Below are 13,670 nucleotides of genomic sequence, written 5' to 3'. Positions count from 1 at the left end.
TTTATTGTTTTCAAGATTTCAGTATTTCGTAAGGTTTTAATTTTTGATAGAAATGCAAAACTTTTTAAATAATACAGCAAATCTAAAATGAATCCTCAGTTGTAATTTCACAGAGATTCTGTGATATCCTTATATAACTCATTGTACAAGGTAGATTACATCTAAGCCGGAAACATGATGATTCTTGTATTTCAAAGGAAGGAAAAGAAAACATTTTGGCAAAAATTAGGAATTAGAATGACTCTCAGTAAACACAGCTGATGGTAAAGGGGGTTTCCGTTTTGAGGAAGGTAAAATGAGCTTCAAAGAACTTTCTCATACTATCAGAATTGGCAGTTTTCTGTTAGTATTACTTAATGAGCTTTAAACTATTAATTGAAAAAGAATGTTTTATTGTATTCTGATTTTAAACCTCCAGAGTTCTGAGATTTTGGGTGGTGGAATGGGTGAAAGGAATTAGTTCACTAGCAAGGATAATCTGCAGAATTAACTGATTTTCTGTAGACAGATGTCCTTAAGTGAGCTTTATGGTACTAAAAAGAATAAAAAATGTTTTTATTATGCAGTTTTTAAAAACAACTTGTTTTTCAGAACAGCCACCTTTCTGAACTCAGCACATGTGCATTATGGTGTAAAAAGCATGGGTCCTGGGGTCCGGAGGCCAGGAGCGCTGGCCAAACCCTAACTGCCTCTCCCTAGCCCTTGTCTCGGTAGCTGACCTTTCACAGGATCGTGTCCCTGTCTTCTCCTTCATGTGAATTTCCTTCTTCATAGAATTGTGAGGATCAGAAAAATATTTTTAATAACTTTGAAATCCATAAGATACTGTGAGAATAAACAACGTGAAATTTTATGGGAGGTTCTTTTGATATTTTTTTTTTAAGTTTGAAATGAAAGGCAGTTTGTGTTGTGGCCAAAGGAAGGGAGGAAATCTTATTTTGAGATGTGATTTAATAAAATATGTTAAGTGATGATTATAGAAAAAAGAACATATCAGAGAGACAAGTAATGGATATAGAATTTTGAGAAGCATTCACAAAAGTCATTAAGATGAGGTAATTTTAAGAGGAAAGTGTTCAAACAAGCATCTCAAACTTAATCCGCTAGAACTCACTTAACTTTGCACACTTTGGCTTTCCGCGGAAGTACCAGTCAACACAGAACCCCAGGGGTGGCCCTGTTTTCATGTTTGGATTTTTCTGGATGCTGAACAAAAGACCTTGATCATGTGGGTTTTTTCCTGTCCACATCACTATTTTACATTTCCCTTCCACAAAGACTGAGATTTCATTTGTTAGATTTTTTCTTGTTCATAACCGCATTCTCTAAAATTAATGTTTTATTGGTACATTAAAGGTATAGGGTGCCGTTTTAGTAACCAGTATCAGTATTTTACTAAGTAAGTCTCCAGTGATCTGAGTTAATCCACTTGTTAAAGATTAAAACTTATCCACACTTGTAATGAAAGCCCCTATATTTCCTGAGTAAAAAATGTCATTTGAAGTAGTATAATGTTTCTAACCATGTTCATAACTTAAAGTATATTATATGTATTATTTCCTAATTTTTATCAACTGTAGTAAATATTAATATGCTTAATGAATGATTCTTCGTGCAAAGGGATATGCATTTAGTACTAGTGTCCGGATTTCTCCCAATACCCTCTGAGAGGAGAATACGAATGCAGAATTTTCTCCTCGTTTAAATCTGCTGATTTGAATGAGCTTATTATTTGTCCACTATTTCCTAGCCATTTATTTTGTAAGAAGCAATTTTATATGGTATTTATACGGTGTATATGATTCCAACCTGAAAATTTTCAACCTTTTTCCCCCATCTGTTAAAAATAGAGAACTGAGTTTAAGCTTTTCTTCTTTTTCAGTCACATTTCTGTGTGTATTTAAGAAATTACTAAATTTAGTTATCAATGGATACTGTAGCATTTGCCCAAAAGTGGATTAATTTTAAAAGTGAAATAATTGTATTAAGAATCAGTGAAAAATAAAAAGAAAGCAACTGAAAACCATAAACTATAAAAATGAAAATGTGATCTTATTGATTTAATGACTTTGCACACTACGTAATTGAATCCTGACATAACGGAAGTACGTGCCAGATCATTGAATTTGTATTTTACAGATATTCTGATGTTTACCTTTTCCAAAGCTTTCTAATTGATGTATTAACAGCTTCTTCATTGGTCTTTTTTATAGTTTGATGATTTATAGAATTTATTTGCATATAATCGTCTTTACTTAAAAGATCAAATGTGAAATTTTTGAGAGTTTAAGCAAAGTTAAATGGAACTGTTAGAGTATGCATGCCTCTGAAATATGAAATCTAATCTCAGAAAAGATGTTCAGCCTCAAACTTGTGCAGCACGATATGTAAGCTAACCACTTGTCATGTGTGTGACAGAAATGTGATCATTGCTGTGAGTGAGCTTGACTTTCCTGAGAGGACCCGTTGTACTTCACTCTTCTGTCTCATTGCTGACAACATGAGAGCATTGCTGGTTTTCAGGTGGAAACTGTGGACCCAGCTTTGTCTCTTCCTTCTCCTTTCCTTTTTCTAACTGGTCAGTCTCAGAGCCCTTTCATTTCTTTATTCTAGATCTTTCTTAATTCACCAATTATCCTTTTGATCTTTATGCTTTCTTTCTTGTCCTGTTTGTTCCTTTTTTCTAGTATCAAAGTTTTGTGGATGTCATTACATCTTGCTAAATCTAAGTTCTCTTCTCTGAATTGATGTTTCCTCTGTGTTCAGTTTTTCATATGTTTATCTATCCTGTTTTTTTTCTTTCATGCCAGTGGCTTTTCCTTTATATCTGATGATCCTTGGTGTCTGTCTATTTTTAAAAATGAAGGACCAGGTACAAATATGATGTTCCTCTTCTTTTGTGTAAATAGCTCTATAATCTCACTGTTTTGTTCACCTTAGCAGAAAGTCTATTGAGAACTTTGTGTATGTGGCTAAGACATTAATTTATATTTAGAGTAAACAGGCAAGATAAATGGGTCTGCGTGTCAGGCTTCAGAAGGAGAATAAGTGGGACAACAGCATCCACTCTAGAAGTCTTCACTCTTCCCAAATGATTTGTTCAGTATTATTTTTAGAGATAATTCCAAAGACTTTTTTTTTTTGCCTGTGGTTAATGCTCAGCAGCATTCATTTTATGTGGAATCTGCAGCCTGTTTGGCCTACGTATTTTATATGTGAATCTTTAGTTATTTCTCTTGGGTTTTGTTTAGTTCTCCCCCTACTGAATGTGCTGATTCTGTGTTCACAGGTCCTCTGAGTTTCATTGCCAGATAGATTCTATATCTACTGCAGCCCGCCATCATGATTTCAGACACTTTTCTAATCGCTTTTCATCTTCTATAAATTTGTTGAGCTCTCTAATCTGTTCTTTCCAAGCTTAACAGTGACCTTCACATCGCTAACCCCCATTGGTCAATTCTTTGTCCTTTTCTTACTTGACTATCAGCAGCCTTTGACACATTTGATCGCTTCTTAATGCATTGGTTTCTGGGACACCACTTCTTGGTTTTCCTCCTATCTCCTTAGCCACTCCTCCTCATTCTCCTTTGCTGGTTCTTCCCCTTTTCTTCCTTGTCTTATTGGATTGTTCCACTGCAATCTGATCCTCTTTTATTCCCTGTATACATTCACTTCCTTGGTGATCTCATGACTTTAAATAAAACCCATATGTCAGTGACTCTCAAATGTTTATCTTCAGCCCAGACCCCTTTTCTGAGCTCTAGACCTGCACGGTCCAGTACAGTAGCCTCTAGCCTCAAGTGGCAATTGAATACTGAAACGTGGGTAGTGTGACTTAGGAACTAAATTTTTAATTTTATTTCATTTTAATTTATGTAGCCACATGTGACCAGTACCTATCATATTGGACAGTTCAGACCTACAAAATCTCCTTTATGTAAATCTTCATTATCTGACACCAGACAAATCAGGTGTTACAATATAAAGAATAGATTACAAGTTTTTTTTAATAGAATACAAACAATGCCTTTAATAGTAAATCTTCCCTGAATATAATGTTGAAGATTTCATATTTCATCATCATCATTGTGCAGATGTTATTAATCAATATTGATTAACTTGAATAGGGACTCTAGAAGTTTCTTGTTTTTCATATTTAAATCAATAAATGACATTCTGGTAGCACTTAGCCGAGAGGTCAGAAACACCTGAATTTAGATCCGAATTCTGTTACTTATGCTGTGACCTGAAGCAAGTTATTTTATCTTAGTGACTTGTCATTTGAAAATAGAGCATAGGAAAGTGTTTACTGCAAGTGAAAGTTTTTAAATGCCAACCAATGTTTGACTTACAATGCAGTAAGAGTTATAGATAGTGTCTTTATGACTATACTCAGAGCTCTTTTAATCATGGAGCCTTATTTTAAAGTTACCTAACTTCCCACTAAATTTTACAAAGAGAAAGCACTGTGTTCTTAGAATTAAACTTAGTGAATGTCTTACGTTAGAATCCATATTCCTCTACTACATATATATTTTTTCAAAATACAAATTCTGGGCATACTGATTAAAACATTTCCATGACAAAGTGGTTTTTATTATATAATTCTAAAGTAGGAGACTTTGAAGGTTTCAACTTCTTTATCAGAACATAATTTATATCATGGTGAAAGTTTTATAATTTACTGCTGTGCCTCTAGGGTAAAATGAAACTGTTAGTAATCATTTCACCCAATGGTGAGGCTTAAAGGGAAAATTACAACTTTATGTGACTGCAGCAGGTGAGGTGAGAGGGCAGGTTATAAAATGGTACATTAGTTCGACCAGGCATCACTTTGTTTTTATAGCTTGAGAATAAGACTACATTTAATATTGTTTAATATCAACCATAAGACACACTTCACTATTTTTGTAATCTCAAACTGAAACTGATAGTTTTCCCATTTTTAAGATAATTAGGCATACAAGATGATATTATTGTAGGATCTATTTGAAAATATGTAGTTTTTAAAGTAGATTTCTCTGTAATTTTTTTCTCATAATAAACGTAATGCATAGTTTTGAAGAAAATGAGTATTCCATAATTGTAAAGCCTTTCTTCAATTGCTAGATATTATGATTGTTTTCAGTTTTTCAGTATTATAGTAAATACATCTGTATATCAAAATGTTGACCACCTTTCAAATAAGGAAAAGTATTTTAATTGATTTTTAAAATAAAAGATCAAATTTTACTCCATATTAATCATAAGCACTCGTTCCTTCCCTTTATATACCTGCGTGTTAACATTTTCACATATTTCACGTCACTGTCCATTTCAGCATTTATGTTCCATAATTCTGTGAAAAGTGGTGAATTTAAAAACTCAGGAATCACTTTTATTTACTGGTTTTCCTTAGAGTTGCACTGCTTAGAACGCAGGAAGCAGCTCTTCCTGTCCTCTCCTGGTCAGGAGGAAAAATGAAATGCCATTTATATCATAAGAATAATGATTTTTGTTTCCTTTGTCAATTCCTGTGTCCCAAAGTAACTTTTTAAAATTAAGTCTGTGGCAAGAGATACTTTAGTTTTTAGACACTTTGGTGTGTGTCTGCTGAGGCCTGGAAATTCAGAGGAGGCGGCTCTCAGTTCAGTTCTCATTGACTCTTACTCAGTGAGGTTGCACTTTCTGAGGCTGTGCTCAGAATAGCCCTAAGGTTTCCCTTAGAGTAGCTAAGTGCACACTTTTGCATTTTGTGGTTTAGTCAGTTTGGTCTGGATAGTGAACAGTCTATGATATCATAGAATTTACTGGTAATGTTTTCTGGAAATGAATATCCATCACTTATTGAAAATGTCAGCTAACAATGGAAATTAGGTTTAGGAACCAGACCTTCTGGTAATGATAGAGATGTCTAGATAATGTTGATTTGTATTTTCCAGAATTTTAAATGTGTGTTTTTAGGAAGCTTTTTCCTTGAATGAAATTGTAAAGAATCACTCTCTGTGTTGTTCTTAGTCAGCAACTTGCCTCCAAGTCTGAGAGCAAAGTTGATGACAAATATGGAAACTAAGAAATGACTAAATGGAGTGACTGGTCATTTTTTAAAAATAATTTAAGAAGTTTTTGCATTCTAAATTTTCAATAAGTGAAAAGTAGAACCTTGTTCTAATGTTCTAATTTCAAGCAATTTACTTTTTTTCTCAACTTTCTCCTTTTGAGAAAACATTCAACTATAATTTCATAAGGAGTAAAAATTGGGAATGATTTTTGACTAGTGTCTATCTTTTTCTGTCTGAGCAGAACCAGAACTGTATTTTAGTAGAAGGACTCTTAACAAAAGCTGTTATTCAGAATAAAAAATAAAAACCTTTTTATGCTTTTTCAAAAATTAGTTCATGTGATTCATCAGCCAGTGTTCATGGAGAGCCTACCATGTGGCAGGGACTGCGCCCAGCCCTGGGAGAGATGGAGGGAAAGGCCAGTCCTCCCAGGCTAGTTGGTGAATCCAGCAGGCAGAGCAATAGTTACAGTGTAATGGGGGTGAGGTCAACAGCAGACCAGCGCAAAACACTGAGGGAGTGCAGAGAAAGGAATCGATCTGATTAAATATGTTATCCTTGTAACACACACTTACTGCCATGGCCCTGCTTAGAGTTCTGTGTTATCTTTACAATAGAGAACAACGTTGTCCACTTAGGACTCCTCTAAACTTAGCTTAGAACTAGGCATCTGGATTTTGTTGTTGGCTTTTACAAGGCTAATGTGTCACAAGTCATGTAATAACCTTAATTACTATGCTACGTCCTTCAAATCTGCCTCCCAAGGGTGTTCTGCTGTCCTGGGAATAAGTGAGTGAATACTTATAAAGCATTCGAGTGCTTTCATATTAATGTGTGAGAGTGACTGTGTGTGTTTTTGTGTGTGTATGATGTGTATACATGCCCTTCATTTGAAAGGAATCAAGTCTCACATTTCAGAGCTGTTAAATTTGTCTCAGCAAAGTAGGTGGTGAGCAGGTTTTTTATTTTGGCGAACTCAGAATCAACAAAGTTTGGGTTTTTGCTGGGGGTGTCTCTTATTTTCTTCTTTTTTTGTTTCTTCTCTCTTTTATTATTTTAGTCACATTATAAGGCTTGATACTTAATGTCGTCTCAGTCTTTTTAATCGATATATTTTCAAGTGAAGATTAAGAAAGATTTGAAAGTAAAATATTTTAAGATCTAATGTTGAGGCAGTTATAGTTGCACAGTATAGCAGTTAGGCACGTTAACATACTTCTTAATATTCCTTGAACTTTTTACAGGGGAAAGGTATAGCATAATAAGCATATTATTTTTAAATGACTTCTTTTTGCTTTGAGTTATGGAAAACATTTTCTAAATCATCATGCTTATGTTCAAAATTTTAATTTATTATCTCTCACTAGAATTTAAATTATATCTTTTATGAATGAACCTGAAAAACAAGTTCCCACCTTCCTGCATTCTCAGTACCATACCAGTGTAATACATGAAAATACGTTTTCCATTATTAAATCTTTTCACATTTTAACTTTGTTCTTTTTTTTGTTTTTAATTCTAAAGGATGTTTAATTCCTGCACATGCAGATACTGGGAATGCAAGATTCATTCATACATTCAGTAAGTACCCAGTGAGTACTTACTCTGCCCCAGGTACTAGTACAGGTGTTATTCTAATGTGTCCTTGAACAAAACAGGTGAAGATCCATGTCCTTGTTTAGCTTACCTTCTAGTGGAGAGAGACAGACAATAAGCAAATATAGAATAAATAAGCAAAGCAGAGAAGGGCGATAGAGTGAACTGGGGACTGGGCTTAGGTTGCTGTTTTATATAGGGTGGTCAAGGACAGCTTCACAAAGAAGCTGACGCTTGAGCAAAATTTTGAAGAAGAAAGAAAGCCATGTTGTCTGGGAGAATAGCATCCCCAGCCAAGATCCCGTGTCAGGAATGTGCTTGGTCTGCATTTTGAATAGCAAAGAGGCCAGTATAGCTGGGGCCGAGGGAATGGGGGAGAGAGTAGAAGACAATGAGGCCAGAGGGGCAGCAAGGGGCCAGATTGCACAGAGCCTCGTATAAATGAGGGGCGGAACACCGGCCATCGTCAGCACCGACAGTGTTCACTAGAGACATGTTTAAAAGGGGACGTGGGTGGGATCGTGCAGCTTGATCCCTTCTGTATTGAGAAACGTGAGCAAAGTGCACTGGAGAGCATGTGTGATGTAGTGACGAATAACCCTTCACTGAGAAGGCGGCATCTAAACTAATTGTCATGAGATGAGAAAACTGATAATCGTAAAAGGTTTCACGGCCTTCCAGCTAGGAAGGCCAGTTAAAAGATGCTTTTGTAATTGAGGTGGGAGGACAGGACTGAAGTAAGAAACTGAAGATGTTAAATCCTTAAGTACTGGAGGTTTGGAATGTGAGTGGTAAAGGATAGAGAAGTAGAATTTGAGGATAACTAAGTCTTCTAGTTTTGAATGAGTGGATGACAGTCCACTAACAAAAATAGGGAAATGTAGGATATTGGGAAAAAGATAATTGTATTTTGGATATATTGAATTCGAGGTGCCTAGAACACATCTGGAGCGAGATAGCTAAGCGCTTGCTCGTCCATTGATCCTCATTTGTTAAATATCCTGCTCTGCGTCAGTCCGTGTACTGGGAGCTGGACCGCCTACTTGGAAACACAGGCTTGCAGCGTGAGAATAGATGGAGGAATCGGTGGCACGTGTGTGGTCTCTGAGTCCATACAAGTTAATGAGACAAGCTGGAAGAGGCTATTGAATGAAACGGGGCCAAGAGACTAAGAACGATTAGGATGACCATAACATTGATAGCTTGGATGTTTGCTGCCCAAAAAGAGAGCAAAGGAAAAAATTGAGGACACAGGCAAATCCTGGAAGCCTGTTTTGGTGCTATATGTCTTTTTTTTTTTTTTTTTTAATTCTTCACTGCAGTAACAAATCTTAATAAAAAAAAATACCTGAATTATAATATTATACCTTTTATCTTTTTTGTGCCTATTCTTTTGGTTTTTAAGGTAGTATATATACCATTATTGTTAAAATAATTAATATTAGTGTTAAAGACTTATAGATACTAAATTATATTTTATGGATTGAACATGCAGAATTGAAGTATTTAGGCCTTGTCTATGTAATAAATGTGTCAGTTTTATTAGAAACATAGCTGACTGTCCTCAGATTGAATATCTAGAGAATTTCACAAAAGAGTAGTTTGAACAGACTTTAGTCTCTTTTTAAAGTTTACTCAGGAAATTTATCAAATACTAAAAATTATATGCAGTTCTTGTAGTTTTTAAATAGAAATAAGTACCATAGGATCTTGACTGATTATTGATTAGCACAGGTAAATTATTTGGGCATCAGTTTAAAAGTCAGTTAGACACTAAATTTATATATTCATTGGATCAGTGAATTTAATTTTTGATTAACATTTGGGAATAAATAGCACAGATCATTAGAGACTGGCATAGCCCAGGACATCTTCCCAGAGGTGTGAGGTTTAACAGAAGCACAGAAAGACTAAATTATACTTGCTTTTTTTTTTTTTTAAAGATTGGCCCTGAGCTAACATCTGTTGCCAGTCTTTTTTTTTTCTTCTTCTCCCCAAAGCCCCCAGTACATAGTTGTATATTCTAGTTGTAGGTCCTTCTGGTTGTGCCATGTGGGACCCCGCCTCAGCACGGCTTCATGAGCGGTGCTAGGTCTGCGCCCAGGATGCAAACTGGTGAAACCCTGGGCCACCGAAGCAAAGCACGCAAACTTAACCACTCAGCCACGGGCCAACCCCTCTACTCGTTCTTGATGGCAGGGCCGAAACCAGAATCCACGTCGTGTGACTGATGTGATCCACAGAGTTACCCACTTCTCCCTGCTTGCTCTGTGCTTTTTCAAGCACAAGCATGAATTCACCAGTCTCAGATTTCAGGGACCCGTTCCCCGCTTCCCGTTGTCCACCTGCTCATCTGTGTTCACATAACCCTGGTGAATGGGTCACTGCCTGTTTCCATGACCAACACAGGAAAGCCTCCTGATTTGTGGGTTTGAATATTCACTAAGCTTCACCTCTGTGGTCTCTGTAGATTCAGGGCCTTCAGCCTTTGATGTTTCTGAGTTTGGGGGAATTTTTTCATTCAATATAGGAAAAGTACAGTGTTCAAACAATATTCCCTTTCTGAAATCTTTGAAATTTGTATCCAGTAGATAGAGGGCTTCCCATAGCATCCTGAAAAAGTCCAATATAAAATACATATTAACATTATACTACACTAAATGAGGATAAGCCACTTTAAGATGCACATTTATTAAAAGTTCATTTTAAATGAACGTTTAGAAAAATGTTTAGAATATGGGAGACTATCCATGGAGAATCTGAGGCCTGTTTTGCTGCACGATGTTATTATAATTCTCATTTTCTCTATTCATGTATTCAATCATTCAACAAACATTTCTTGAATATGAACTATATGACATCAGCAGCTAAAACGAGTTTTAGTAACTGTGTCAAGGAACTGCTGTGGTAGAGGCTTGTGTGGGAATGCAAAGGGACGGGAGAGATGGGGAGGGGTGTCTAAGTCAGAAGTGGGTGGGGAGAAGGAAATCACAGACTGTTTCCTGGAGAACGTGATGTTTGACCTGGACTTTAAAAGATGTCAGGAAATAATTAAGCCAAGAAGGGATGTTAGAAAGGGGAGAGCATCAGTACACTCTGATGGGAGCCGAGAGTGGTGGGGTGGCAAGGGCGAAAGTCAGTGAGCTGGCGTAGCTACAACCTGAGTGGCTCAGCATGCCGTTTTGAGTTAAGCAGTTTGAGTTAAACACTGGGGGGCGGGGGGGTGATTTTTATCCTGAAGATTAAGCTGTAGAATGACAAAATAATTTCCCCTGTAGAAAGGTCACTCTGGCAGTGTGGGATGTCATGGGAAAGCCCAGGAGCAAGTCAGAGTTTGGTGGGAAGCTGTTCCCATCGTCCAGATGAGGAGAGCATGTCCAGACCACGTGGTGGCGTAGAGAGGAGAGGACAGGGTTGTAGGCATCTGTGTACATACATGTGTACATAAATGTATGTGTGTGTATTTTTTAAAAAATATTTTGAAGATGTGATAAAGTCAGTATTTTCACCTCAGGTTGTATAAGAGTAGCTGTTAAGTTTTCTAAAGCAGAACTCGTTAGAATAGCTAACTTCTTTGTCATATATATTTTCATTATAATTCTTACTATTTTATTCCTTTAAAACTTTAGTTCTACATGTATTTAAAGACTGTTGAAAAAATATGACAAATATAGGATATTTTAAACATCAAAGTCAAAATAAACATTCTGACTGTGTGTGTGTGTGTATATAGAATGTGCTCAGTATGCCAGGTCCAATTTGACATATTTTTTCCTATATTAACTAATTTAATCCTCCTGTCAGCCTATGAGACACATGCTGTTTCCGCTGTACTGAATGAGGAAGTGGAGGCATAACTGTGTAAGTACCTTGCCCAGGGTCACGTATCTAGTAAAGCCAGGGCCAGGCTCCCAGTATGTGTGGCATGGCTGCAGTCAGGATGTGCTAATAAGTTGTCCTTTGAAATGTGTTTGTTTCTAACTGTAAAGGAGCAGAAACTAGTAATAGAGAATTATAAATAACTCATACCTCAGATTTGGGACAGTAATTTGTGCATAAAATTATTATTATTTTTCAATAAACTTAGGAGATTTATTGAGTGGAGCTATCAACATGTAAAATATAAATATGTATTAGAATAGCTATTTATTCATTTGTGCATTAATTTTGGAGCTTTCTCTTATTTTTAAGAAGGTTCTAATCAATCCAGAATTAGGGAAGGAGTGTTTTGGGGTTTGTTGGCTGTTTATTTTAAATAATGCTAAGAGATTTTTTTCAGCAGGAACTTAAACATGTTTACTGTGCTTAAGTGGAAGATGCTGTAGTGTTCAAAACCATTGAAGTTTTGCTTCCCTACTGTAAGGTCATTAAAAGTATATTAAGGACCTATTATTCTTTCCCCAACTTTATTTTGAAATTTTTTAAAACCACAAAATGTTGGGGGGAAAAAAGTTGGTATAAAACTTCTAAATTCACATTTCCTTCTTTGTTCAAAAACTTCACTTGTATGTCTGCCAAGAATAAGGGTATTCTCCTATATAACCATAGTTCCATTATCACATCTAGGAAAATTAACAATGATTCTATGTCATCATCTAATGAACAGTTTGTATTCAGATATTCCTAATTGTGCCTAAAATATCTTTAGCAGTTTTTTGTTTACTTGCTTATTTTATCCAGCAGCCAGTCCACAATCGCAGTTAGATTGGATATGTCATTTTAGTCTCATTTAATCTCAGTTAATCTCAAATCTTTTAGTTGTTTTTTATGATATTAACTTGTTTAAAAAAAGAGTCTGGCTGAGCCAGTTGTGCTGTAGAATGTCCAGTGTTTTGATTTGGTCTGTTTCGCTGTGATTTGATTCAGGCTAAACTGTTTTGGCAAGAATGCTGTGAGTGGTATGTACTATTTTGCATCACATCAGGTGGCATACAATGTCAGGTTGTCCCATTGTTGGTGTCGCTAAATTCAGTCCTTTATCAGGGTGGTGTACACCAGATGTCTCTGTTTTAAAGATACATTTCCCTTTGTAATAGCTGAGTAATGTGTGGAATGATGCTTTGAGACCATGTGAATATCCTGTTCCCCAACAACCCTACTCCATGGTTTCAGCATCCATCGATGATTCTTGTCTGAATTAACTATTTCAGTGGTGAGGGGATGCAGAATGGTGGGTTTCTAATGTTATCATTGCTTCTACATTTACTAACTGGCATTTGGTCAAGAAGAGTGTTTCCTTTTTTTCTTGCCTGTCTCTTTGAGGATTATGGACTTTTTTTCATTCAGTTTGTTATACTTCTTCACTATCATTTTCTTCATGTTGTTCAAGTTGTCCACTAATTTGGCAAAGGAGAGCCCCTTCATGTCTATTCCCATGTCCTTTGATATGAACCAGTTAGAGTACTTCCTTGCTTGTAATGCACCAGGTTCACCTTGTACTTGCTCTGCCCCAAAGCTAGAATCAGTCATTTCTCCAAGGAGCCCTGGTACTATTTAGTGCATAATGGAATTTAGAAACTAAAATCTGGGACTAAGTAACTCATTGCTAGTGGGATATCATTGCTTCTAGGACCTTCCAGTGGACATATCTAGGAAATCAGGTTTTAAAAAAATCAATATATTTATACTGTTATTTCCAATTCGGACTTTAAATTGCCTTTATTGTATATTTTTATGTTTTTACTTTATGTAATAGGGAGACGTCATTTGTCAGTAATATAGTTGCAAGTATTTTCTCCCAGTTTGTCATCTGGCTTTTGACTTGGCAGTGCAAAAGTTTTGTTTGTAAAAGTTTTCCTCATATCTGACCGTATAAAAGAATTCACTGTGTTTTCTTCTAGGATTGGTATAGCTTCGTTTTTAGCATTTAAATCTCTAACCCATTAAGAATTTATTTTTCTGGGTTATAGTGTGAGGTAGGGATCCAGTTTCTTCTGCAAAATGTCCACCTCATTGTCTCAACACCATGTATTAAAAAATATCTCTTCCTCTTCGTATAGCACCTTCCCATATGTACTTGTGTCCTTTCCTGAA

The 13,670-nt window shown here is 36.0% G+C and overlaps 1 protein-coding gene across 31 annotated transcripts in view; it reads left to right on the top strand.

The window, feature by feature from the left end:
• Window positions 1–13,670, top strand: part of AHI1 (Abelson helper integration site 1) — a 180,734-nt gene that overhangs the window by 88,538 nt on the left and 78,526 nt on the right. For 20 of the 31 annotated variants that reach the window (XR_011497648.1, XR_011497645.1, XR_011497644.1 and 17 more), the window contains one exon: window positions 7,566–7,622. The exons of the other annotated variants lie outside the window; for them this stretch is intronic. Coding sequence is in view for 14 of the 20 variants with exons in the window: in XM_070496180.1 (XP_070352281.1) it covers window positions 7,566–7,622 (57 nt within the window). In the remaining 6 variants the exon portion in view is untranslated. The remainder of the gene's footprint in view (window positions 1–7,565; window positions 7,623–13,670) is intronic. 31 annotated transcript variants of the gene reach the window in all.

This window comes from Equus asinus, chromosome 24, assembly GCF_041296235.1.
Source record: "Equus asinus isolate D_3611 breed Donkey chromosome 24, EquAss-T2T_v2, whole genome shotgun sequence".
Taxonomy (NCBI): domain Eukaryota; kingdom Metazoa; phylum Chordata; class Mammalia; order Perissodactyla; family Equidae; genus Equus; species Equus asinus.
The sequence above is the reverse complement of the archived record's forward strand: the minus strand, read 5'-3'. Positions and strand labels throughout refer to the sequence as shown.